The sequence below is a fragment of the Anas platyrhynchos genome, chromosome 4 (assembly GCF_047663525.1).
Source record: "Anas platyrhynchos isolate ZD024472 breed Pekin duck chromosome 4, IASCAAS_PekinDuck_T2T, whole genome shotgun sequence".
NCBI lineage: Eukaryota > Metazoa > Chordata > Aves > Anseriformes > Anatidae > Anas > Anas platyrhynchos.
In genome coordinates, this window is record NC_092590.1 from 73768065 (window position 1) to 73795103 (window position 27039).

Sequence of the window (27039 nt, forward strand, 5' to 3'; positions counted from 1 at the left end):
CACCATAATGCATGCTCTGACACTTAATTTTTGTCTGCTTAAACCTGTACCTGTAAATGTTTTATTTACAGCTGTACCAATCTGAATTGATTTCATCAGTGAATTCTTTCTCGTTGAGAACAGAACAAGTACAGAGGGTAAATTCTGCCTTCCACAGGTTATGCAAAAAGGCTGCTGTGTGGTATATTTGATATTAAACAGGAAACTGAAGAGCAGGAGGGAGGTGGTTGAAGTCTGGTTTTATTCAGCTGACAATGTGGCAAATCATCAGGAGGTTACAAACATTATTTTGGTTGGATCACGAGCCGGCTTGGTAAGATGGGGAAACAAAATTGTTAACACGAATTGTAGAGAAGCTTCCTGAAGTTGGTTGTCACGATAACTCAACCCAATACAAGTACAACAGGTGGTGAAGTTAAATACAGTGCAAAGAAACAGGGCAGTACCCGTGCTTGGATTTCACGCCCCCGCCAGCTGCTTGGTTTGCACCCCTCAGGCGATCAGTGGATTTCCCTGCAGCACCAACAAGTGCCCGACTGCCTCGGAAGCGCCCATCCTAGCTCACTGCACCTGAGTTGTCCCTAACCCCACAGCGCTAGCGTACGCAGTCAGGATATCCACGATCTGTTTCGTTTCCAGGGTCATCCGAGCTTCGGTCAGCCAGTCGTGCGCCACTCTCCTGGACTCTCCCTTCAGCTGGTTGACAAACTTGGCTGCCAGCTCCAGGTCTCCGTGCTCGATGCAGTAGGAAGCGTAGGACAGTAACTTGAACGTATCCAGGTCATCGGGGCTGAGCTCGGCGGGCGGCTTCATTTGCTGGGGGTGAAACAGGAGAAGCGACTGCAGGTAAGAGAGGAAGTACTGGTACAAGCTGTTCCTGGTTTCATCGATCATAGCCACTCTCTTGGCCAGTTTCTGCACGGTGTAGAAGCGCGCTCGGAGGGCCTCCTCGCTGTACACCCCTCGTGTCAGGGACTCCTGGGGCAGAGCTGCCGTTAAGGCTTCTGTGAAGGCGTTGTCAGAGCAGCTGGCCTTGATGGCCTTCACAGCGCTCTCCAGGGGCTCTGTGGGACTGTCCCCTGAAGCTGTTCTCATGCAGTATTTGAGCGCTTCCACAGAAAGCCACAGCTGGTGGGCCTTCCTGGCCTCCTCTTCTGCTACCGCGTGGCCTGCAAAATAACAAGGGGACTCATGCACACAGGAAAAGTAACAGGAAAGTGTTTGCACCAAAAGCTATCCCTCTAAACCCTCAGAAACAGCTACCCCTTGCCCTTTGTGTTCTCAGCAAGCCAGTTCCATGCTCCAGGTCCCTGCACACAGAGCCCTAGGGCAGCTTTCAGTAGAACCAGCTCTGGCAGGCATTGGGTACTCAGCTGTAACAACCCAAAACACAGAAGCTGTATCTAATCCTGTGTTTGGACACCAGGTTTGGTAACAGGCTTGGGGGACTTGACTCTGCTCCTTATCAAGATGCAATTTCAGTGCCAATGCTCACTCTCGACTGCTTGCTCAATCCCCTTCAGCCTGGCGTAGGCAGTGTTGATGTCCAAGGTGAAGTTGTCGAGCTGTTCCTGAGTAAGGCGTCTGAATTGCATTTCTTGCTCGCTGAGCTTCTCCGATAAGTTCTGAAATAGAAACATTTATCAGCAGGCCAGTAACAGCTGCTGAACTGTATTCAGCTTTTTAAGAAATGTTGCCATAGTTTTTTTTTTTCCTTGCTGTGTATGTTTCCTTACCATGTATGTGGTAAATACATCATACCAGTAAGAAGCCTTATTATGGTGAAATTAACAGTTTCTGCATTTTTAATCCTCACAAGCTTCTCACCTAAAGTAGAAACTTTTAAGACAACTCAGAATAAGACCTCTGTGTTCAAGTACTCGTTCACCTATACAAGATAGGCAGACTCCTCTCCCTAGCCCCCTTTTCAGTCTTCTAGAAGATGATTCACGACTCTCACCCTGCAGAGTTCATGCTTGTCAAGGCTTCAACAGCAGCACTGAACCAAACTGAACCCATTCCTCAAGGCCTCTCCCCCTTACCTGCTCAAACTCCACCTTCAGCTCCTGTTCCTGGATCTTAAGAACATCTCTCAGATGGTCGGTGTGGGCAGCAGCCTGCCGCCGCAGCTGGGTCCTCATTTCGCTCTCCATCACCTCTCGGACTTCTTCAACCTGCACACAAGCGAGCAGCTGGAATTACACCACGCCTTTCAACTGCCCATCACACACTGATTATCAGCCATCAGGGCTCACCTGGAGCAGAACCACCCCACACTCCCCAGTGCCAATACCTGGTATACATGCTGGTATCAAATTATTACACAAAAAATACAGTAAAACAAACTAAGCACTGACATTTATAAATCAGCTTCTAAACAAAACATGCCTTCCCTTTTCCCTATATTAAATTGTTTAACAGCAAGAAGTTGTAATACCCTTTCATTTCCCCTGACCTATAAAACATTTATCCACTGCAGAGAGCACAAGCTAGCACAAGATGTATGCTGCAGGTTTAATTATAAACATGAAAATGCTTCAGGTGTTTCTAATTATTTTTTTTTTAATAAGGATTGTGCCATTTCCACCCTTCCACTAAATGCAAAGATTATAGTACGAAGATGACAGTTTTAAAGCAGCAGCTGTCAGAAATAATAGGCTGTAGTGAAATCCTTAGTAATGTGAAAAAAGCAAAACTAATTCCCTGGTTTACTGTACAACAGCACCCTTCTAAATTAGAAAATCTTGTTTAAAATCTTTCCATGCTTAGCGCAGGCAGAGGACTCCTATCTCAAGTCTCTCATCGCCCACAACACCCTGATTGCCCTCCCATGCACATTCCTTAGCTCTTCTACATTCTTTTTACACTGGAGATTGAAATACATGGGTTATGCCACTTTACCTTCTTCTCCTGTTCGATCTCAATCTCACTTTTGTGATGCTCCAGCGCTTTGGCCACAGCTGCCTCGAGTGCCTTTTTGTCTTCCAGTTTCTGCTTCTCCAGGGCCAGCTCGATGTGCTGCTGTTCCCTCACCCGCTGCTCGGCCAGCTCCTTGTTCAGCTGGTCAATGCGCCGGTGGGCGTGTGCAATCAGAGAATTCAGGTCGTCTGTCGACAGCTGCCCCGCTGAAGAAAACACAGGGCATTAGGCAGGGCTGTGAGAAACGGCCACCTAAGGCTCCACACATGGTTTTTGTGAAATGGGAGCACGTTTTAATGAGGTTTCTGAGCACTTCAAGCCCTTCACTAGTGCTAATACCCAGCCAATGTTCCTTTCTGAACCAAACCAAACGTAAGCAGGAGAGAAATGACCTTCATTTCTTCGAAATCATTCGCACCTATGATTTACGCTCCTGTAATTACAATTAGAGAGGACTGTTGACAACTCTGTCCCTTTCTTGGTCTTTACATCACCGTGTGTTTCCCTCCAACAGCACACAGAGCAGCAGGATCTGTAAAAACCCCCATCTGACTGATAGGGCTAGCTGGGTACAAGCTCACAGAAATGGGATCCTGTGAACATCTGAAGGCACGGTGAGAGCCAAAACAAGGATCTTTTTTAACAGTCCTCTGGGCCAACTGTTCACAACCAGCTGTGTTATCCGAGTTTGTATCTTTCAGGTTTGGCTATTCAAAGAGCAGTAGTGCTCATAACTAGATGTGGATCTGTGAAGAAGTTTGATACTTTTCTTCTAGGAAAGCCAGCAGCACTAAAGAGCTCAGTCACTGAAATTACTGCTATTAAAACAGAGCTGGGCTTTACTGAACTCGAGCTTTACATTAGGTTTCTTTCCAAAGAGAAAAAAAAATCTTCAGAATCAAAGAGTTAATCAATCATGATTAAATTCAAATTCAACCAATCATTTTTGGTGACCCAGCTCAGAGTGCCCCACGTGGCTTTTCAAGCACACGAAGTACCTGGGCGTTTTAGCAGTATCAGCAGGAGCTGGCGCATCCAGCACTTCACACAAGCCAGGAGCACTGCAAGCTGGGCCTACTTGAGGAAAAACCCTGTCATGTAGCTTCATTAGAACTGATCAAAGTTTCTGTTTCTCACTGGAATCTCAGCAGCAGCTACTGAACAGCTTAAATTTGCAATGAGAAAGCAAGCTTGGTTTTCAGAAGCCAACAATCCCACTCCCCTGGCAAGCAAGCGCTGTTAGACAAAGAGATTGTGGTTCAAGCAGCACATGCAACATGAGTGGAAGGGATCCCAAAGCATAACTCGGTCATGGAATATTTTAGGAATGCAACATTTCACCTCTGTTGGTATTGCATGTCATTTACAGTGGTGTACCACACATAAAAAAGGACAAAGAGAAAAGAGATGATATTCACAAGACCATAAGAAGTTAGAGGAACTCACCTAAATCAGTTATCTCTGCAAACAGAAAGAGGAGAGGTTGGAAAAGTTAATGTACGTTCACTACTGCAAGTCAGTCATGCAAAAGAAAAATTGAAAACAGCTTTGTATCTATCTTAGTGTTGAGTCCAAGTCTTCAGGAATGTAAAAGAACAGCATGCTGAGGCTAGAAGTCTCCACATTACAAGCAAGATGTAGCCCAAAACATCCCAGTCACTACACCTACCTTTGGGAACCCCCAGGTTAACCTTTACGTTTAGCCAAAGCAAGGAATACGAGCTGGGAGCAGAGAAGTGAAAGGACGCTGGAAGTTTTAGTCTGATGTTTCCAGGTTCTTAGAAGCAGTTGGGAAGAACCAAATTCCCAAGCAGCAGGGAGAGTTGCCAAAAACTCAGTCCCGTGTACTTCAGTGGGTCACAGCAGTATGACACTGAATGCTTGGAAGCTACCAGGAGGCTCCCTCTCCACCCACCGAAGCGCAGTGAGCACAAAACCAGGATGTTCATTCACCCTTTAGCCTGCATTAGGAATGGCAGCTCCACCTCCAGGGTGCCAAAATCAACTTTTCTTCAGAACTAATACCCCAAAAGACTACACATGTAAGCCAGCACAGCAACTGCAAACAGCTTGTTAATCTAAAAATATTTTCCCAACTTTAAAAAACAACCAAACAAAACAAAAGGACCTTTCCAGAGATCATTTTTACAAACAAATCATATTATAACTAGAGGAAAATGTACTGTAACTCAGACATGATCCTTCTAAACACTGCGACCATAAACATGTGAGATCTGTTAGTACATTAAAACACTGCAGTACATAAGCCTTCCAACAACTCGTAATACATTTATCCCTCTAAGAAGAGGAAGATTCTAACTACACTTTTAAATCACATTTCTCTTTTTTCTACTGTAACGAAAGCAGAAAAGAGCTCAAGTTGAAAAAAACCCAAGCACCTCAAAAATATGGGTGTGTGAGATGTCAGATCCCAGGCAAAGAACTGTAGGAGTAGTAGCTTTGAGATTAGTTCCTGTGTCAATTTCACTTAGAAATAACATCCTGGGGTATGTACATGTAGGGTATGTAAAGAACTGTGAATCTCTCTTTTAGTTTATCATTCCAGTGATGACCTAGAAAAATTCAGGGAGCTCTTCACTCCTCTGCTATAGCAGTCTATGAGAATACCTATAATGACAGAATCAACCAGAGAAATACTTGACCAGACAGGAACACACATTGGATCCAAATCTGGAGTGACCGGGGCTGTTTCTTAAATCAAGCAGAGCACGTGACAGGCCGTGCTGACTTCACTGTGTGTAGGTATTGCCTTCCTTCTCACAACAGTGTGACTGATAAAATACAGTGCATGGATTACAAAAATGAAACAAAACAAGAACACACCCCACCTAATTTTGAAAAAAGCACACCACATCAGCACTCCATGTCATGCGGGAAACAGAAGGCACCGAGGCACTAACACCTGCTTTAGCCTACTCCTGTGAACCCATTTTCAACCAAACCAGAGGAAAAAAGGACTCTGAATGCTCAGTCCAGCAGGCAGGACTACAGAAGCACTACAAGGTCAAGGCAACCAGCCAGGAGCACCGCTGCAGTGCCAGACTTACTCAGCCCCTTCCAGCCAGGCTGGACGTCCGGAGTGATGCTGTCGAGCTCTCGCTGAAACTCTTCTCGAGCTGTAGCCACAAGCTCGTGATACTGAGCTACTATCTTGGCCTCGGACTGTGCTGCCTGAACCTGCAACAAACAAAATGAATTAGTTTATTTCTCAAGGCTAATATCAAAAACAGAGACACGTAATTTAAGACCGGGCCCTGAGTTAGTGGCAGAGATCTTTATCCCCCAGTCCAACTAAAACAAACACACCTGGGGAAAAGAAAAACCAGCCTGTGCTATCAAACCTCTTGTGTACAGTCATTATTTGCTTGAGCTACACAAATCCATTTCCTCTCACATGCACACCTTAACAGCACAGTCAGCCTGTAGCCTAGACAGCATCAAAGCAGCAACTTAAATGCTGAATTTATCTTTAAAGATGTGCAGCTCTTTTCCTCCGTTACTGAACACTTGTTACCTTGCCTTTCCTAGCAAGTCAGTCCTAAGAGAGCTGCCCTCCTCTCACTAATTCCTGATGCTCCTGCTATTAAAATAAATTCACCACTGAAATTACACCCGAGGAATGGAATTGGAATTTGTCTCCCTGTGCAGGAGCTGGCCTGCAAAGGGAGCCAAATTTCACCTTTACTTTTCTTCCCGTCTTCTGAGCTGTAATTTACCCACAACGCCATTAGCACACATTGCTCCTACTCCTCCCCAGCCCCGCGATTACAGAGGTGTGTCTTTTATCAGAGCTTCCAAAGTTTCCTTTCAAGGTTAAAAAGCAGCACTCAGTGACTCCTAAGTCTCTTGTGCCCTGCCAAAGAGGAGCTGCCACCAGCAGAACATGAAAACACCGTGTGGAAGGCACACCACATCATGCCACACATTTAACTGTTTTGTCTGAATCTTTTACATTCCATTCAACATCAGACAGGAAGAGCTACAAGTTGCCCAAAGAAAGCATGGCTCCAATCAAGCTGCCTGGAGATTTTCAGGACAGAGAGCAGGTTTTTCTCACAAAGTCTTTGTCAGGACTATATACTGGTAGTATAATCAGTTCAAGGACTGACCATAGCTTAAAAAAAAAAAAAAAAAGCCAGAACTCAAACTAAAAGTATTTAATATACTACAGAGGACTTTGGAAAGGGAATTCTGCACAAGCTGCCAAGTAGTTGTTATTCTAATGGTGATTAAAAACAGTGTGTGGAAGCATTACCTTTTTCACCACGTTGTCCAAGTCGACAATCATATGATGAAGATTTTCTTCTGCAGCAGTAATGTGAGATTTGGCTCCTGCGATCTGAGACTTCTTGGCATTCTCAATTACACCTTTTGTCTTCTCCAGCTCTTCTCTGAAAATAAAAGCAGCTGCTAATTTTAACACGTACAGGTCTTACAACATAACCCCAGAGAAAAGTTTACTTGACACCATCTGTATTTATAGAAAAAGCCACCTGGTAACTCCAATGACATTTCCCATCTACCGGCTCTACACCAAAAATGCTGAGATTAAAGATTTTCTTCTGCAGCCTGAAGCCTAGAGATGTCAGTGGCTCCGTTCCACATAAAATGAGAGTTACGTATGGTAAAATTACGACTTGGTGACTGGTAGAGATAAATGAGGATGGAGAAAATTTGTAGAGCTCTGTAAAAGAGCTCTACAGAGCTCTCTCTATATATATTTATAGAGCTCTGTAAAAGATAATTTTTTTTGTTGGTAATTGAGAACCATTTTCCTCTAGGAAGTCAAGGAACAAGCCTTCTTTTTCCAAATCCATTCAAACCAACAGAGATTTCTAATAACCTCACTGGAGCAAGGAACAAGCTTTTTAAAATAAATAACTCGTTGGAAGTGGAGGCATCCAGTAGAGAGACTGAAAGCTAACAATAACCTTTGATCACCTGCAGTTTTGGTTAGCAATAATCTTTTAGCATATCTGGGGTTTTGGCTAGCTTGGTTTTACTCTTTGCAACCCCCAATTACCCCTCCTACCAATTCCCAGTCAGCACAGCAACTTCCAGGTAAGAGGAGTTTGTAGCTTAACAACTGTGCGACTTCAAGGACGTTCCCTTCTTCCTCCCATTGTCCCCTCAGCCTCAGAAGCATTGAAGAGCTTCCAAATTTATTTCTACCCTCATTATAGAAACAACTTGGAGGCATTTTTGTCCATCAGCTTACTTTTGCTGTTACAGTCACTAGGTGATGAGCCTGCACACCAGACTCAGTGCACACCACCGCAGTTTATTCAGAACCTGACGTTATGAGCAGGCTGTTTCAGAATTCAACTTTTCACTAACCACACATCTAAGAAAAATCTAGCCTTACAAACTGTCCCCAAACCCATCTAATGCCTGCCAGCCCTCATGGGTGGCATCACCTTACCACTCTGAGTCTTAAAACCAGGAACATACTTGGCTTTCAGAAGGGCATCAGCAGCTTCATCCACTGCTCTCCTCCGATCTTTCAGTGCTTCCTCCAGAGTGCGCCACTGAGCGGATTTTTTCTCCCCAGCAGCCTAAGGAGCACAGATTTTTCGTTAGGGTTATCACAATCACTACAATAAAGTTACCCAGGAAATAACAGCCTGTACAGATACAGCTTGCTACGCTCATTTCACTCAGTCTGACCAACATGCTTTTGTTTTACCAACAATGTAGCTGGAAGTTTTAAGAATTTCTTCCTTTCAATGTTTTATGTTGTTTTGTTTGATCCTTAACATTTTGTTCCACCTGAGCAACAGATATTTGTACGCACAGCAAGGCATGTGTGAGGATCACAGTATGGTGCCACAACGTTCTGGGACAAATCTCTGTATGTTTGACACTTAAAAGCAATTTTAAAGTAATACAGGGCATTTAAGTATCAAGCTAAAGAACAAACTCTTAAGGCATTTGTTTTACTCAGTACAAAATTCAATTTAGTTGTCTGTATGCCCCAGCTCATTGGATGAACCATTCAGTTATACCCTCTGCATTACCTGTGAAGACCAGCAGCATCACTTGAACTTTTCTACTCGCAAAAGTGGAATTAATGAGTTGGAGGGGAAAAAAAGTCAAACTCAGAAGCATTTTATTATTAAACTACACATTTCAGAAGTGGAATGGTTCATTAAAACTCTGATAAACGTTAAGCCAGTGCATGAAAAGCTTCCGACTTCAATTGTGAGATGGCAAGTTTTGCTGAGCAGAATATACAAAGTCCCCCTTTGTCCAATTTACCTCAGAATTGTCCATTGCCTCCTTCAGTATCTGTAAGTGGGCATTCACTGCTTGCACAGCAGATTCCTGTGCCGTAATCGCCTGGAGAGTTACACGAGCTGTAGAGCTCAGGGCTCCTTCTAATGTTGCTGCAAGGGCTGGAAAAAAAAATAATAATGAACTGAATTAAACTCTAATTAGTAAAGTGACACATTACATCCTGTACATCTCCTCAAATGTCTCCTCACATTGTTTTCTGTGACCCAAAAGAGTCAGTTTGGAAACTACACTGCAGCCTATGGAAGAAGAAAAGTCATCAGAACGTATTCCTAACTCAGAAAATTAAGACTGCGCTTAGAGCAGTAGGACTACTCAGTGGAAGATCTTAATCATGCGTTTGCAGAGGGGTGCATTTAGTCCAGAAGATGTTTTCCCTCTTTACTTTCTGCAGTGGTTATCAAGAGGAAACAAGTAAATATTCCTGTTTTCCCCAAGGAAGATATATTCCAGCCACAAAGTTACTCCTCCCAGCCCAGAAGGTGATGGAGGCATTCCTATCGGGATACAAGCCCAAATGACCTACTAATTATTCAAGCAGGAACCAAATCAGCATGGCTGCATCAAACAACAGGTCGTGGCAGATCAAACAAAGGAACAGTCTGCCTCTACCCAGCATTTACAAGACCACATGTGGAACACTCCGTCCCTTTCTGAGATTCTCAGCAGGGAGACAACAATGGAGAACCACAATGATGGTGAGGGGACTGGAGAGGTCTTATTCTAGCCTGAAGAAGGGAAGTCTGAGAGGAAAATACAGAGGGATTACAGAAAATAATAGAAACAGACTTCTCAGAGGTGCCTAGAGAAAGGGTAAGAGACAATAACTAAAGTGGAAACAACAGAAATTAATTATATGCAACAAGCTCTCCACCATAAGCAGTACGGGCAGAGATGTTCAGAGAGGTGGGACAATCTCTCTCTATCCTTGGAGAGTTTCAAAGTCCCAGGGGAGAAGGCCCTGAGCAGACTGCCCGAACTCCGCAAGGTCAGACCAAAGAGCTCAGAGGTTTGTTCCACCCCATATTTTTTTTTTCATTATTGTCTGATCATCAGTTATTTGTGAGTGGCTGAAGCATTCTTCACCAGCACAACACAGGCTAAAGACAGATGCATAAGCCAGAGTCCAACGATCCTTTTGTCCCATACAACAGGCACAGGAAAAGTGATGGTAAGGACTCACCCGATATCTTCTCTTGTTCCTCCTTGTCTTGCTGGGCAAGGCGGGCCGCAACTTCTTCTGGCGAGCGTTCCTTTATAGCATGGGAAACTTCATGTTCTTTACCTACAAAAGCAGAGAGTAAAACTCTTTCATTGGAGAGTCCAAATTACTATTTGGATTACTTGTAAGGAAGTAACTTTATTTTCAAAAATCGATTTGCAGAGTTAGTATCATTTTATAAATCTGACTTCTGCATGAAGCTATGCCAAAACTGCCTCAAGCTTTTTTATACTTGTAATTGCAAAGGACTGGCACAAAGCTTCTTAAAATTAAAGACAGGAGCATGGATACCTCACATGCATCTGTACATTGTACGTTGTCTAGTTACAAAGATACACAAAATTCAAAGGCAAAGCAAGAATTAAAATGGAGCCAAGTTCAAGGTTTCAGTAAATCTCTCTCCATGTTTTTTTCATCTGCCCTTTGGCATGCTTGGAGAGTTCAGCCAATGTAAAGCAGGTTAGGGAGAGGGCCACAGTGAGTCAAGATTATACTCAATGCCTTAGCCTAAGGCTGCTTAAAATGCTGTTACTCTCCAAAACAGGGAATTAACATCGAGCTAATTCTCTCTAAGTCTGCCTGTAAACTGAAGAGAGAACCCAGATCTCAGACTTGGGCTGCATCTAAAAAAAAAAATGGGGTTACCTTTTAATAATGTTGATGTTAAATGAAGGATTTATTCACTTCTTGCTTGCGTAAGTTTACGAAATGGCTTGTTAATAGGGAAAGAAATTAATTTACTCTCATCTGAAATAGCCCAGAGAGAAACTAGTGTTTCCTGTTCAGTTAAGCAGTAAATGAAGTTGCTTCACTTTGCCCTGCACAGACAAGCTTTTCTGAACCACAATCAGAAAGCCACAAGCAGCAGAGGCAAACTGGACTGTGCACGTTCCAGCCCAGCACAAAGGCAGGCTTTCTTCCTACATCCATCCCTGTCCCTGCCCCAGCTATCAATCCCACTGTCTCGGTATCCTAAAAACCTGTTAACACGATGCAAGTTCTTCTGCAAAAGGCACAAAGAATAGTGCCTTCACAAATGACAAATACCAACACAGGAATAAGAATTTATGCACTTAAATATGTAAAATTTGGGCTTTCTTTGTTGCGTTTGTATGCTCTTTTTCACCTTCTTCAGGCTGTATCCCCGGAGCTGGCACCGACACGGCCACGCCTGTTGCAGAGATGATCTGTGCTGCAGCTGTGCCTGCTGTTAAGTACAGTTACAGAACTCCAACAGTTAGTATGCACGTGCTCAACGTGAGTACAGGGAGATAAAGACTTTTTTTCCTCTGTTAAAACATTAGTTGGACATTCGCATTACTTTATTCTGGACAGACAACATTCAGTATTACACATGCACACAGAACTTCACTCAACGTGGCAGATGAAGGAACAAAGATGCCAACTGCTCCTCTCTAAACCGATTCCATTTGATCCTGCTTTAAAAGCAGCCCAGCAGTTATCCTAAGTGAAGTTTCTTGCATTTGCTTAACAGGGAGAGAGAAATCCTCTCCAAGTCCAGCACCCAAAGTGTTCTTTCTGGTGGGTCTCACATCCAAAACTACGCAGGACAGTCATTATTTATATTAGAATCCAAATATTCTAGCGTAAATGAACTTCATAAAAACTCAGCAAAAATAGTTTAAACCTTTTTAGACAAATATTCTTATGGCTGAGAAGAAAACAGTATTAATTTGAAGAAATTCTAACATTCTCATCTTCAACCACTCCAATAGACTATTTTAATCTGCTATGGGGTGTACAGAACAAGAGAACATGAGCTCCTTTGTTTCCCTCTGTGTGACATTGTGTAAGGTTACCTTCTTTTTCCTCTGCAGGAGGAACAGCTTCTGGTTTGCTTATTGGGGATTTGGTAACAGGCTGTTTAGATTCTTTCATTACTTCTGCTACAGATGAGATCTTCAGGGGACCTTGCTGGATCTTGAAAAGCAAAAAGAATAAATATCACCAGTTTTCAAGGAGCCTGCATGTCACCAGTTCCATTAAAACACAGAAGAACATTTCCACGCCTAGACAACTGAATCATAAACCTAAACTTCAAACTACAGCATGAAAACAGTAGCAAGGCCATGTAATTGCCTGCCTTCATTTTTAATTTAGAAGGAATCTTTACAGAACACAGAGTCGTGGCCGAAGATGCTACAGGCATGGTGTGGGTTTGACAGGACAAATCAGATTTGCACCACCTCACTGACTGCTCTTCGAAAGGGCCTGGATGCTAGTTTTCAGGACAGATGAGCACTAACTCAAGTGTAAATCATTGCAAGGCTTTATGGTATTAATTCTTTAATATCTATCACGTAAAGCCACAAGGTAATGATAAAAACATCTGAATTGGAGCCTTTACTAGGCAGATGATGATTTTAGTCTGACCAGTCTGTTTTGTTCAAGAGCTACTCAGTGCTTGGGAGGCAGCAGGAGCTTACCACAAGTGCCTGCAGCTGAAAACAGAAGAGAGGCAGTTTTGGTTAACTGATGTGCTATTTGTTTAGGACAGCTTTCTTAAATTCAAAATATTTTGGGTTTCCCGAAGGTCAAAAAGCTTCTGATAACTCCGAAAAGCCACAGCCAGAGGAGCCTTTCAGCATTCTTGTTTAAGCAGGGAGTGTTTTCTTTCAGATGCAGTGACAGAGAAACCTACAGATTCCATCTCCAGTGCAGTGCTGAGGGCAGTATCAGCTTTTCCATTTGCAGGGTCACATCACTAAGATTTCAGACTGTGACACTCATGCACAGTTATGCATTATTCAAAGCTTTATTGATCCAAGAAGTTCTCAGATCTTTTTAAAGTAAGTTCAGCTCAGAATGGAAGTTTTCTAATCCTACAATCTCACTAACTACACTAAACCTCCAGCAACAGTGAAATTAGTTAAATTCCAGGAATGAAGCGTGCTGGGGGAGGAAACACCCACCGGTTTCTTTGGCATCGGCGCGCTGTAAGGTGCGGGACCAAGAGCCATCTCGAAGAGTTTGTCAGAGTAGGGGATGGTTTTCTCTACATTCTCCCGGAACTGCGTGTCATAGCTGGCGTACAGGACGGTTCCCCCTACTCCTCCACCCACAAACAAGACACTGGCACCGATAATTTTGCCTACAGAAACGCTGTTGGAGGGAAGGAAAGAGTGAAAATGACGTAAATCACATCCCAGCTTGGTTCAAGGCGACCACCCCCAACCTCCCTTCTGACCAGCACTCAAATCAGTAGGATTTGTTTAGATCCAAATCAATCAAGCAAGAAACACAAGGAACCAGGAGAATAAAAGCTACTAACCAAACAAATCCCACCCCCACCACCAGTTTGCTCTCATGTGGACTTTAGCAGCAGGTTCACCCTCAGCAGAGGGCACAGAAGGCTCAAGCCCACCCCCCAAAACCCTCCTACGCACCCCGACTCCCCCGAGGCAGTCGCATATCCTCGGCTCACTCGTGAGGGGCGCAGCGCTGCTCTCCCACACCGGCAACTCTGCAAGGAGAGGAGGAGACAAGAGTCAGCGGGCACCCCGAGGCCTCTCCTCACCCGGGCTCGCGTCTCAGCTCACACTGCTCCACCGCCACGTCTCACACAGGCTCCAAGGGAAGGCGGCGATGTCAGGGTTTTTCCCCCCCAAACAACAGACTTCTCGCAAGAGCAGCTTGAGGGCATCGTAAAAAGTAATTAGTTATTTCAGAAAAACAAGAAAAAAAAACATCCCGAGTTATTTCTGCTTCTGTTTTCACTATTTATGTTCCCTTCCTCCGGTCTGTGTGGCACAACTGGATCGGTTTGGGTTCTCTTCACCACAGCTCAGCTGTGATGGCAGAGAACCAGAGCTGCTTAAACACTTGCACCTTGCTTTGAAGGCACAAACTATTTCTTCTCCAGCTCCCACACCAAGACTTTCTCTAAAAAAACTACAAACACACCTCGATCAAAACAGAGATCAGATTATAATATAAATGAAGTTACCGTATGGAGCGAGTGATAAACCACTGTATTCTAATTAACACAAATGACACGACCCCAGATGTTTATCTCCTGTTTTAGCCCCAGAAGCAGGTTTACCAGAAAGGCTGGTTAAGATACTCCAATCCCGAGAACAAGCAGAAGCACTGCCCCCTCCATTTTTCTTTTTCCACACGTGAATTGCTACAAGAGGAAGACAGGACCCAGGGGAGATCCATGCCTGAGTCCCAAAAGGATCGCTTCCCACAGCTGCAGTGTTTTGGGCCACTAGAAAGTTAAAAAATTAAAATCAAAATCCATAAACAAGGATCAGGGGATGCTTCACTAAGCCCTGAGCCAAGGAGAGAGCCTTCTTTATTTACGTCTGCGTAGGGCAGCACGTAACGAGCACACGTCTTGGGGGTCAGCTCCCATCCTTATCCAACACCGCAGAGGAGAGGCAGGCACGCTGAACTCCTGTTTTTTTCCAGAAAGTCAGCCAAAACTCTCTGATTAGTAACAGGAGGGCGTGGACAGTGAGAGGAAACCAGCATTTCTTACCCCTGAGTCCTTCACAAGCCTTGGCTGAACTTCTCATTTACAGCAGAGAGCAAAGAGACAAAACCAATGTGTTCGGGGTTGGTTTGCAGGCTGAACTTTCGCTCCCTTCCAAAACTCTGGGTCTGTGGCACTGTGAGCAGCTCACCTGGAAATGAGCCTTCAGCAGCATTTTATAAGCAGAAACCCACTCTGGCTTCCTTCCCTCTCACCAAAATACACTATTCCCTCCAAAAAACACAGCAGCAGTTTTTTCAAGCTGCATTACTTGCCTTTTGCCACTGTAAAAATCTTGCTTAAATCCACTACATCGCCCTAACTGGGAAAATTCGGAGGAGTTTCTCATCTCCCCACTGAACCATTAGCAGGTGTTTATTACCAATAAAAAAATCCCCTCGGTATGGATCCGAGCAGGCAGCACCGGCCCTGCAGCAGGGCACTGCGAGCAGCTCAGTCCCAATTGTGCAAGTGGGGAAAATAACCCCACCAGTGTGGTTCTCTCCTTGGGAGAAATTCCTTAACACACCTCAGATCAGGCCAGAGGCCACAATTCCACATCTCTTGCACAAGGAGCTGTAACACACTTGTTTCTCACATCCAGTTTCTTTTTTTGCCAACCAAAAGGACCAGGATTTAGCTGCAGAAACCCCAGGGGACCAGCAGCTGCCTGTACACATCAATATAACGGTGTGCTGAGAGAGCTTGCCCACCAGGTGAACGCTCAGGTGGTCCCACCTGCCTCCAAACACACTTCTGCTGCTCAAACTAAGCCTCCTTTGTCAAGCAAGCAAGAAACGTGACTAGGGATGAAGAAAAAGAAGTCATTTTTTAAAGTAAGGAAAGAAATTGCAAGGGTACAGATAAAAAAGCTCCAGGGAACGCCCTGGCATCTCCGTGTCTGCAGTTTTTCCATCAAACTCATGGACTGAAGGCAGGCTTCCAAACTCCAGAGCACAATACCCACTTCCCCAGAGCCGCACAGTCATCCTGGCCGTACTCTTAGAGGCTGAACACGTGCACAGGGATGTAAGAGACAAACAGATGTCACAGCCTACTTGCTGTTTTCCCAGCTCCTGGCTCAAACCTTCCCCAGGCCCTCGCCTCAGCTGGCATCGGATGACCTGGGCAGACCTCTCCAGGCCCTATAAAGCTGCCAGAGGAGACGCCGGCTGCTGGGGTGGTGTAAAGGGTCACACTTTATCCACGGAGTGTGTGGACAGGAAAAGTAACGGAGCTGGAATGGAGTAGACTATAATATAAAGGGGGTTTGGTGTTTTTATGTGTGTGCTACCGTGAGGCTGAGCCTGAAGACAGAAGCTGGGGAGTTTGTAGAGGCAGTAACCTTGTCTACAAATCCTTGTGTCTTCCAGAAGCGAGAGGCTGCTTTAAAAAGGCTTCGTACCACACTACCACATGGAGAGAGCAGCGTGAGGACGGGGAAAGGCCCAGAAAAAGAGCACACGGGGGGGATTTTTCACCTGACATCCCTCCTGCTCCTTCTCCTGCCTTGTACCCCCAGCCACTGCATACGGGGGGGGGGATGGCAGCGACTGTGGGCATCCCTCAGACCCCTCAAACCTCCACACAACCCCCCAGATCCTCTCATAACCCTCTCACGACCCCCTCAGACCCCTCACAGCCCCCTAAATTCTCTCACAACCCCCTCAGACCCATCACAGCCCCAAAACCCCCTCAAGATCCCCCCACACCCCTCAGATCCTCTCATGATCCCCTCACAGACCCCAAACCCCCTCAGGATCCCCTCAGACCCCTCACAACCCCCTTAGGTCCCTCACAACCCCCCCCGGCAGCCCGGCGCCCCGGCCCAAGGTCACTCCCTTCCCCAACTCCCTCCGGGCCCTGCCCCCGCCGCCTCCCCCCCGTGCTGCCCGGCCGGGCCCCGCCGCTCTCGGCCGCCGCCCCTCAGCGCGGCCCCGGCCCCCCTCAGGGACCCCCTTCAGGAGCCCGCCGCAGGCCCCGCGCCCGAAGGACTACAACACCCAGCATGCACCGCGGGGCCCAATAGGAAACAGGCGCCGGACTACAAAACCCAGCATGCCCCGCGCGCGCGGCTCCGCTCAGCTCCAAGCAGAGCCCGCGCGCTGCACGCCGGGAGTTGTAGTGCGCCCCAGCCGCGCACCCGCCCACCCCGCCGCCTCATTGGCTGCCGCGGCTGTCCCTCAGCGGCCCGGCAGCCAATGGCGGCCCGCGCGCGCGGAGTCATTGCGAGCCGCCGGAGCGGCGCTCAGAGGACGCCCCGCGGCGGGCGGCCCGGGGCTCCCCCGCCTCGCCTCGCCGCGCTCCCCCCCCCTCCTCCCGCTCACCTGCGCGGCCACCGCGCCGCCCGCCCGCCGCCACGCCCGCAGCATCGCCCCGCGTGCGCCTCCGCCGCCAGCACCGCCCGCCTCCGCCCCTCACCGCCGGGACCCGGACAGCGCGCATGCGCGGGGAAAGGGGCGGGCCTTCTCCACAGGGCGGGGTGAGTGACAGGCGGCTCGGCCAATCAGAAGCGGAGGGCGCGCTGAGGCGCGCAGGAGGAGGGCGGCCGCCATTTTGGAGCGCGGCGTGAGGCGGAGCGGGGCCGCGGCTCCTCCCGGTTCTGTCAGCGTCGCCCTCAACGTGGAGCTCCCGGGGCGTTCCTCTGGCTCCGCTCCGCCTCCTCCTGTGGCGGCCGGGACATGGCGGCGGCGCTGCGCGGGGCTCTGGCGGGTCGGTTGCTGAGGGAGGGCGGCGGCCATGTTGTGGGGGGGGCAGCGCGGAGCCCTCGAAATGGCGGCGCCTCGGCTCGGGGCTCGCCTCAGGGCCGCCGCCTGTGAGAGCTGTGCTTCTCCGCAGGGCTCCTCCGGCCGCTCGGCAGCTGGGCCCCGCGGGCAGCCCGAGGCGTCGGCGCGGGGCGAGGTGTGCCCGGCAGGGGATTCAGGTGGCTGAGGGAGGCGCCGCCGCCGCTGGGGAAGGGGCTGAGGCCCCTCGGGAGCCTGCCCGCTGGGGGCTTCCCCTCCGTCCTCGGCAGGTAGGGGGCGGTCTGCGCGGTGCTGGGGTGATTTTGGGGTGGGGGGAAGCCTCTTGAGGGATGGGGGGGTGAGGAGGCAGGTAGGCATTGCTCTGTGCTGCCTGCCCTCAGCCGGAGCTCACTGGTAAAGCAAGGGAAGGATGGAGCAGGTGAGGAGCAGAAATTCATAGAATCATTAATCTTGGAAAAGACCTCCAGGATCATCTGGTCCAACCACCCCCCAACCACCACTGTCACCACCAAACCATGTCCCCAAGCACCAGGCCCAACCTTGCCTTGAACGCCCCCAGGGACGGTGACGCCACCACCTCCCTGGGCAACCCGTCCCAACGCCTGACTGCTCTTTCTGACAGAAACGTCTCCTCATTTCCAACCTGAACCTCCCCTGGCACAACTTGAGGCCATTCCCTCAGTCTTATCACAGTGACCTGTGAGCAGAGGCCGACCCCCAGCTCCCTACACCTTCCTGTCAGGCAGTTGTTTTCACCAAGCTTATTCCCTCCTTGGCACCTTAGGCAAGAAGCAGGTGGCCTCTTTCTTGGCTAAGAAGCTACTTACTGCTTTTTGGTCTATCAAACAGGAACTAATTAGAATCCCAAGTCTTCCACTTGAGCATAATGCTTGAAGGAGGATGTATAATGGTGTATACTTTGTAGGTGTAGACTTGACTTTACAAATAGCCTTGTTATAATCACTGTTTCTCTTGCTGACCATTGATACTCTGAAAGTTCTGAATGCTAATAACAGTTGAGTATGTTTGCTCTTAAATATTTAGTTACGCTTAGAGTAGATGGAAAAGTTGTTCTATAACTTGAAAGATTAATTTATTTCTGTTGAAGCTCAGCAGTGCAGTTAGCATTGGTAGGTATGCTTGCTGAATGATGTGTTGTAACGTGACGTGAATTTTTGTTAATCCTCAAGTCGGAGCACTTCTGATTTCTCATTATGTGAAAAATCCAGTGAGTGGCTTAATGAAAGCGTTGTTTCATTCCTGTTCTATTTCCTCCTCTTTTTTCCTTTAGAGTCACACCTCTGCTTCCAACCATACTTCAGCAGCCCATGAGGACCGTCACTTACTATAGTTTACGGAAGGGAAAGAGGAAAACCGTGAAAGCTGTCATCGACCGGTTTCTCCGGCTGCATAATGGCCTTTGGGTGAGGAGAAAGGTAAGAGTTTATTTTTTTAAGACAGACAAGCTTTGTGTTTACAGACAGTGGGCTGTTTTTGTTTCCATTAGTAACTAGCATGGAAGGGTGCATAGGGAGACTTAATTTTTTGTGTGTTTTCTTCTGACAGTCTGGCTACAAGAAGAAATTGTGGAAGAAGTCTGCTGCCCAGAAGAAGCGTCTGAGAGAGATGGTGCTGTGCACCAGAACGCAGTGTAAGCTCCTCGATAAAATGACCACTTCTTTCTGGAAAAGAAGAAACTGGTACGTTGATGATCCCTACCAGAAGTACCATGATCGCACAAATCTTCGTGTGTAGAGATTTGTTATTTTTTGCATCTTTCTAGGAAAGAGGTGGTGTCTTGCATGGTATGGCCCCTGTATCTGAATTTTAGATCATAAATCTAATATGTTACTTTTATAAATAAACATATGCATGTTTATTTATGGTCAGAATTGTGGGTATCGGGGCCCAAAATAAAGGAATATTCAAGACTAAAACGAGGATTGATTTGTATTTTACTTCCAGAGGGTGAGAGCCAAGCTTGTCACCTAAGTGTTCTGAAATCTGTTTGTTTCCTGTGGTTGTGTGTAAGATCATGTATGTGGATGAATACAGTCTAAAATAAAAGGTAGCAGATAACTCAAAACACTTATTTTTTTTAAAGAAACATGTTTAATCTCAAGGTATTTGATGTCCCTGCTTGTTGGTAGCTTGCTACCAAGGAGAGAAGAGTGGGATTTTGTTTCGGTGTTGCTGCCTGTTATGGTACCACAGACACTGTTGCCATGTCTCCATGTTAGCATAGGAAATGGTTACTTGTGGTTTTGCTAACCAATTAAAAACATATTAGCCAAATTTCATGGCAGAGCTCCACCGTGGGACTGGAATTTTATATTTTATGTTGGTTTTTGAGCAGTGCAATGGCTTCATTGGGTCCTAATCTACATCCGCAAGCAGTCAGCTCTGAGTCTTTCCTTGTTTTTCACGCACTGCACATCTGCTCACCTGTGTGTACGGAAGACCACCACTGGTAACTTAGCAAGCATGTGAAATGCAGTAGCTTCAAAATGTTTCCTAATGATTAACCCCTTATTAATTAGGTACTCCCTGTTTGTCAGCTCCAGTGCCACCGGCATGGCAGGAGATGGTTGCCTACCCGAGGCTGTGGCGTTTCAAAGAACTCACAGGTTACGCAGAGTGTTCAGTAGCTGTATTTTTTTTTCCAGTTCATCATACAGAAAAGTTCCGAAGGACATGCAGCACTTAGTGAGTACATCTATATACAGTCAGCCAGAATTGAGATAAAAATAATACAGCAGTCAAATAATGATTCTGGCCTGCCAGATACATTGAACAGACTAAGGATGTCATCGTCGTTGTTTTCCTGAAAGAAAAGATTAAGACTTTACTCAAGATGTGTATCGAGCGGTGTGACAAAACCAGTGAAACGTCAGCCTCTGGAGTCGTGACGGCCGCACTTGGGAGGCTTCAGCACAGGGCTCTTCTGCTGCTCGCAGCAAAGCAATCGCATTGAGTACACGGCGACGATCCCTACTCAGTTTGGATAAACACAAATCCTGACACCGCGTTCTCTGCTTCAAGTACGATGCCAGATGCAGAACAGGTACCCCAAACAACCAGCAGGAAGGGGACTGTGATTAACGAGCGCTCTGTCACGAGTGCAGGGGCTTCGTTAGGTGGGAACACGGCGTTCAGGGCGCAGGCGGAGGCAGCAGGTTGTTTACACCAGGCTGAGGAGCGCTGTATTTCCAGCAGCTTTCTCCCTCTCACTAGCAGTAAATAACCTGGTTTTCCTTCCGTGCTGGGTTTGCACCTACACAATTTAATTGGTGGGGGATTGTTCTGTGGTTACAGTGATAAAATGAAGTCCCTCTGGCTGATGTGATCCTGATTCAGCAGTTGGCAAGCACAAACTGCGCTGACACTGCCTGCTGTGACAAGAACAGGCACAGAGGATGGGACCGGGCTGCCCTGAGCCTGACGTCCTCAGAGCTGAGGTGAATTTATGGTAAATTGGTGAAGTAATTCACAGCCCCGTTTACCACGGACCAGATACAGTTTCTCTTCAGCCTCATTTTTACTTAAAATACTGCACCTTACGCTTGAGCCTTGTGCTGGCTGAAGGCTGGGAGCTCTAGAGGCTGCCTTTCCTAGGGCCTGCATTTATTTGCTCACCTACAAACTCCTTGCCACGAGGGGTCAGCAGCAGTGCAGGCAGGCTGCTCACTGAATCAGGCTCTGAAGCAAAGCTGGAGAAAGGACTTCATGGCTGGCGTTTATTCGAAATAAACAGCCAAAGGGTGAAAGGACAGACCTGGGGCAACACCTGTAAAACCTGTAAACAGCCTGCATGGGGAGGAGGAGAAACCAAAAGCACACGGCTGGTCTGTGGACAGAACACTAGGGCACTACGTGGACGTGGTGAGGCATTCACGTTTGTCTATCTATACACAAATATACAGCTCAGTTGATAATTTAATACATTATTATTATTATTTTTTTGCCAGACATACGAAAAGGTTTATTTTTCTCCTTTATACAGTGAATGTTTTGAGAGATATAAGGCAACTCCCTTGTCAACGATTTCACCTCAGCACTTAAGAGAATCTAAACAGTCAAGTTTACAATAAAACAGCAGATTAGACACGATTAATATTTTCAGTGAGATTCAATGTTAGCGCAGCGTGTCTGAGAACAGAATTTGTCAGATGCTGTTGTAGCTCTATGGTTTGTTGGTTTTTTTGGCATAATTGAGTGCAAACTTGTCAGCTTTTTATCTTATGGCAGCCTATTGCATAGCAGGGAAACGTAGCTTGCTTGCAACAGGATTTTATTTCTGCTAACACCGCAGGCAGTTTTTTTTCTTTCTTTTTAACGCTTGCCAAAATAAATCAAACAAACTCCAAAGCTGCTTAAAAATAAAACACACAAGCTGAGCTCCTCAAAGCATTTGCTGACTATGTTATAAGGACTGACTCTTCTGTAAGTGCTATTTAGGACTCTGGGGTTTTTACAATTTACTTTCCGAGGACTTCTTCCTTCTCACCCATTGCAAGCCACGATTAATTAGCACATGTAAAGGAAATAAAATTCTCCGGCAATGGGGCCGAATGTTGTGGCAGACTCAGGAAGCACCTGCTTGCTTTTCCCACTTCCCAGCCAGGTCAGAAAAATATTTGTGTGCACGCACAGCCTATTTCACTCATCCCCGCATACCTGGGAAGCTCTGGGGGAAAGTTTGGGGCTGCCTCAGGCAGGGACAGCCAGGATCGTGATGCGCATCCAGCAGAACAAAGGCCACTGCAGCTTTCTGTCTGAGCCTGCTGCCTTCCAACAGGCTGTTGGCATCCTGGGCTGCCCCTGCAGTAGCCAAGTAGCCCTGCTCGTGGTGCAGGCTGCGCAGGGATCCCTCAGTGAGGGCAGTTCTGGGTAACGCGAAGGGTTTCAGCTAGTCTAGGGCCAAGAGCAAACACGAGGGGCCACGTGCTTAACGGATGTGTGAATTCACATGCGGAACACTTACAAGAGACACCAAGCACAAATACACAAACCCTAGGACGTCTTCCCCTCCTTTTACACATCTACATGGACACAAACACACTGCGGCTCTCACCAACCCCCTGCTCCAGAAGGAAATTCTCCACACAAAGCTCTCCTGGCTCAGGCTGATCAAAATTCAGGCTCCCCTTTCACCGCCTCGATGAAAGCATTCACCTCGCACCTCTCTTCCTCGTCCTCTCTGAGTTCTGGCTCTTTAGCACGATGGTTGGCTCAAAGGAAGAGAATCCTTGCAGGAGGAGAATCGACATCACAGCTCGGCCTTCCCTAACGAGTCCTAACAAGGCGTTTTGAACAGCCAGAATACCAAAATATTTGTTCCACCACCACTGCCTTGAGGAGGAAGGGGAGGGAAGAGAAATCCGTGGCTTCCCCAAGCCCCCTTCCTTAATGGTAAAGCCACAAATCAACGCGCTGTCCGTGTAGCATCGTGAGCAGCTGAGTGTTTTTGCCTTCCACAGAGCCAGAGCCACGCGGACACACACGAGAACTGTAAATGCACGGCCCGACGGGACTAGCACGAGGAAGGGGACGCTCTGCAAACAAAAAGAGGGCTCTGAATCTGCAGGGCTCCGTCAGACCGCCCTGACCGTGCCACCGACAGCGCGAGGAGCATGGGACGGGGTACAGAGAGTGGAGAGAGAGAAAGGCCGTGTCTACAGCGCCGCACGTCGAGCACATCCATCCCGCTGCTGTTTCCTACAGGGTTATCGAGGAGCTCGTTAAGGCAGAAGAGAGACATTCTGTGGATCTGGGTGCGATTGGCTCGTTGCACTCACATTGTTTCGGTGGCAGAGGACGAGGTACTTTTCTTCCTGAAGCGAGGTCTGAGGGTCCTAGGCGGTGCCTGCAGAGGCAAAACAGAGAGAAAATATCATCGGTGTGTGAGGAAATGTTGGTTTCTTGCCTTAAAACTCACCCGTCTGTGTGGCACCTCTGCGGTAACGATCCTGTTTCAGGCATGAAGGAAGAGAGAAGTATCTCTGGGCCTTGCAGCTCATTAACGAAGCACCAGCTGAGGACTTTTTTTCTTGAGGACCTTTCCAAAAACCTTTGCAGCCCTTAACCAAGCCAAACCAACACCTGCCCCTCTGGTTTAAGGCATGGCTGAAGAGCCCTAATCCCACGATGGTCAAAGCAGCCCGGGGAAATTGGTGCAAATTCCTGCAGCCTCTGGATCCAGAGAGCAAAGCGGTGCTAGGAAGCCCGCTGTGGTGTTTCCAAGCGTAGACAAGTAAGCAAACAACAACAAATGATGTCTGCGGTGCATTATTCCCTCTGAAAAGCTTCAGCTTGGCCCTGGCTCTTGTCAGAATCACAGAGTAAATGCTTACCAGCTGCTGCAGAGGAGCACAGCTGCTCTGAATTTTTACCCCTGCATCAGGGATCCTGCCACAGACAGAGATCCACCCGGGCTCTGAGCTGCTGCCTCGGTGTCCGTCTGTAAACCAGGAGCCCTGCGATAGCTCCTGCAGCTTGGCAGAGGGCTTCTTTGGGAAGCCAGCCCACTCTTACAGCAAAGCAGCCATCAGCTGCCCAGTAAATATCCTAAATCAGTCCTAAAGTCCTAAGCGATCCCCTGAGCCTGTGATTCTCCATCCCACCAGGAGGAGATGGGGAGAGGGAACCAGATTCCCCTTCCCCACGGTGAGATCTCCTGGCTCAAATCCCAGCGCTACAGCAGGGCTGCAGGCCTCGGCTCCATGCCCAGGGCGTTAACAAACCATATTTGTTAATCCCAGGCCTGATTCAAAAGCTGTTGAAATCCCAAAATCGCTGCTTTTGGTGGGGTTGGCTGGGTGCGCACTCAAGCAAGAGGGGCCGGGCTCTGAGCTGGGAGCTCCCTGGCTGTGGGTGCCAGCAGTTCTCCCCCCGAGAACCTTGTCTCAGGGATGAAAAGAGCAATTCCTCTCCAGATAGGAAAAACAAGGGGTTGATACCCACACGTGCAGGAAACTGAGCAAGACTCACCCCTGAAAGCCCGGGCAGGTTATTTGCTTTTGGACTCTGCTTTTAGACCAAAGAAAGGAGTTCATTCAGCTAGCCAAAGAACATCACAGAAGGAGGAACCTCGACAGCAGAAGTACCTCAAGGGGCTGATCCTTCCTTTTGGGCCTTTTGTTGGTGGATGCGCAATCCAACAAAGCGTTGTCCTCATCATCTGAGAACACAGAGCCTTGCGTTTCACAGTTTGCCTGCCGGGGCTGCTCGTATTTATCGTATTTATCCTTCACATCTACTTAACGTGGCCGGTTACGGGCTAAACGTGGAGACAAAGCAGGAGGAAGATGAGCCATGGTTCGAGTCGCGCCCCGCCAAACCCCAGCTCACTGCAAGGCCATGCACCTCCCGGGATTAATGGTCAGAGGGTCACACTGCACACTCAGTAACAGCAGTTGAGGGGTTAGAAATCAAAAGGACCTCGTTTGCAAAGACATGACAAGCTCTACCTGGATTATTTATGTGGAATTTAGACTAAATTCACGGTCTGGTTTTCTGGAGGTTGACTCTAGAAAGAAATTAGTTTGTTTGGCTCAGGGATAAGTGGAATAACTGATTTCTTGAATTGCTGATTCATCCACCGTTCCTACATGTCCTGTTTTTTAGGAGCATCCTCTGAAGACACCAAGGGAGTGCTGGGGCACAGCCTGGGGAGAGCTTCCTGGGGTGCACAAAGTGCAGCAGCAACACCTGGCTGCAAGCTGGGAGAGCTCCAGCCTACAGCCCAGCCTAAAATCCACTGAAGTGAACCAAAAACTTCAACGGGCATTGAAAGGACTCTCAGCAGGCTGTGTTGTTACGAGGTCAGTGGGGAAAAGTCCTCTCCTGTCCCTAGAGCAAACCCCACAGCCTGCTGCCCCTGATGGATCTGAAGGCAGAGTGTGGGGCCGTGACTACAGAGCGCTAACACCTGCTTGGTGCTTCTCCTCCTCGTGCTTTACAACATGATCTTTGCAGGACTGGTTATTGGGACAGTGCATTTGCTGCTTCAAATCCAGGCAGTGAAAATAGGTGGTGTTTTCAGCAGCCAGCCCAAAGCAAGAGCTCCAGAGGGGACACCCAGCACCACCAAGCTCCCTGCCTCTCTGCGAGCAGTTTCTTCCCAGCAGGGCTGGAGCTTTCTGAGCTTAACTGCCAGTCACGTTTATTTTTTTATTCTAAAACATGGCAGGAGTGGACGTGTTTGGTGCTTAGATGACGTGAATCACAGTTGCTGGGTCCCTTTTTTATAAACACACATAGAAATGATGTTCTTGTCTCACAGAAATAATGTACTTTGTGTCTCAGCCTCACTGCAGGACTCTGCTGGAGCAAAGACTCCAGCAAAAGGATTCTTAAAAGTCTGATCACAACTGATTCAGACCCTTAAAGGCTCAGGTTGTGGCTGCTGCACGTAGAGTGTCTCTACCCCTGGACCACCACTCGCGTGTGCCGGCTGGGACACACCGAGACAGCTTTCAGGGAGAGCTGGAATTTGACTTTTATCCCGGTGCAGGGACGTTGTATTTTATTTCCAATCTTCTCCTTCCACGTGGGAAGTGAGATATCCAGGAGAAGCCTCGCTTGGGTCCTCTTGGCTGCAGGAGATGGCCCTCGGTGCCTCTCCAAGCCAAGCACAGAAGGAGACAAGCTTGTTTTAAAAGCTTTGTTCAGAGCTTGGGCACAGCCTGTAGGTGCTGCGAGCTGTGTTGTGCCTCCACGAGCAGCAGGGCAGATGCACAGCACCCCCGTGGGCTCCTCCACTCCCCCCAGCACCCCGAGCATTCCGTCCCTGGCCTGGAGCTGGTCTCTGAAGCCTGGGGGAGAGCTCAGCCCCCAGGCTGGCCCACGCTGCTTCAACCCCACAGCAGAGAGGTTCCCAAAATCCCCTGGAAGCTGGGCCGAGGCTCCAGGCAGGGCTTCACCTCCAGGAGGCTCTCACTGCCCACCTCGGAGCCCTCTGGGTGCCTTCACCTCCCACCTCTCTGGGAAAACCAGAAAACAGCTGGGAAAACCGCTGCTGTCCCAGGCTGAAGCCACTGCTGCCTCCTGCAAACATGGCTTTTTGGCATCAGGACCAGATTATGCTCCTCTATTCTCTAAGGCAAGGCAAACCCTGACTGTAAGTGGTCTAAAGAGCCCTTAATTCCAGCCCCTCTCACCCTCTCCTAATTCCTTCCAAGGGAACCCGTGTAATATAACCAGCACGTTGGGTGGGAAGTCCTGAAGTTGAGCATATTGCAAGCTGGAGCATTTTGCAGAGCTGGGATCAAAGCTCTTAAATGCTCCACAGGGAACAACCCAGCATGGGCAAGGAAACGTGGGGCCAGATCTTCATCGTC

At 47.8% G+C, this 27039-nt stretch overlaps 3 protein-coding genes across 12 annotated transcripts in view; 1 reads left to right on the forward strand and 2 right to left on the reverse strand.

Annotated features, from left to right (window-relative positions):
- Positions 1 to 222: 222 nt before the first annotated feature.
- IMMT (inner membrane mitochondrial protein) lies at positions 223 to 17442 on the reverse strand. Of its 4 annotated transcripts, XM_027455739.3 has the most exons (15): positions 17282 to 17442; positions 13864 to 13940; positions 13390 to 13579; positions 12277 to 12397; positions 11583 to 11663; positions 10418 to 10519; positions 9199 to 9335; positions 8392 to 8495; positions 7196 to 7331; positions 5988 to 6117; positions 4366 to 4380; positions 2902 to 3125; positions 2043 to 2174; positions 1496 to 1625; positions 223 to 1169 (listed from the first exon to the last, which is right to left on the reverse strand). In XM_027455739.3, the coding sequence occupies exons 1-15, from the start codon at positions 17324 to 17326 to the stop codon at positions 562 to 564; spliced, it is 2232 nt and encodes a 743-aa protein (XP_027311540.1). In that variant the 5' UTR covers positions 17327 to 17442; the 3' UTR covers positions 223 to 561. The 4 variants fall into 4 exon arrangements, with proteins under 4 accessions (XP_027311540.1, XP_071893971.1, XP_071893970.1 ...); XM_072037870.1 differs by lacking the exon at positions 4366 to 4380; XM_072037869.1 differs by lacking the exons at positions 4366 to 4380; positions 11583 to 11663.
- Positions 17443 to 17506: 64 nt separating this feature from the next.
- MRPL35 (mitochondrial ribosomal protein L35) lies at positions 17507 to 19635 on the forward strand. Its single transcript, XM_027455750.3, has 4 exons — positions 17507 to 17666; positions 17793 to 17967; positions 18990 to 19134; positions 19265 to 19635. The coding sequence occupies exons 1-4, from the start codon at positions 17636 to 17638 to the stop codon at positions 19451 to 19453; spliced, it is 540 nt and encodes a 179-aa protein (XP_027311551.3). The 5' UTR covers positions 17507 to 17635; the 3' UTR covers positions 19454 to 19635.
- Positions 19636 to 20331: 696 nt separating this feature from the next.
- Positions 20332 to 27039, reverse strand: part of REEP1 (receptor accessory protein 1) — a 65826-nt gene continuing 59118 nt past the window's right edge. For 5 of the 7 annotated variants that reach the window (XM_072037877.1, XM_072037876.1, XM_072037874.1 and 2 more), the window contains 3 exons: positions 24805 to 24953; positions 23497 to 23564; positions 20332 to 23416 (listed from right to left, as the gene is read on the reverse strand). In XM_072037877.1, the coding sequence (XP_071893978.1) occupies positions 23374 to 23416; positions 23497 to 23564; positions 24805 to 24953 (260 nt within the window). In that variant the 3' untranslated portion in view covers positions 20332 to 23373. Of the gene's footprint in view, positions 23565 to 24804; positions 24978 to 27039 lie in introns of those variants that run through there. The other 2 variants (XM_072037875.1, XR_011809282.1) reach the window with 2 other exon arrangements.

Bases quoted from the DNA above. Each gene is read 5' to 3' on its own strand.
- IMMT (XM_027455739.3), bottom strand. From the start codon at position 17,326: ATGCTGCGGGCGTGGCGGCGGGCGGGCGGCGCGGTGGCCGCGCAG. The intron at 10,520-11,582 runs GTGAAAAAGAGC...CTGCTTTTGTAG, and splicing joins GGGGATACAGCCTGAAGAAG to GTAAAGAACATGAAGTTTCC. The intron at 7,332-8,391 runs GTATGTTCCTGG...TTTTATTTTCAG, and splicing joins GATGCCCTTCTGAAAGCCAA to AGAAGAGCTGGAGAAGACAA.
- MRPL35 (XM_027455750.3), top strand. From the start codon at position 17,636: ATGGCGGCGGCGCTGCGCGGGGCTCTGGCGG. The intron at 17,968-18,989 runs GTAGGGGGCGGT...TTTTTCCTTTAG, and splicing joins TTCCCCTCCGTCCTCGGCAG to AGTCACACCTCTGCTTCCAA. The intron at 19,135-19,264 runs GTAAGAGTTTAT...TTCTTCTGACAG, and splicing joins GCCTTTGGGTGAGGAGAAAG to TCTGGCTACAAGAAGAAATT.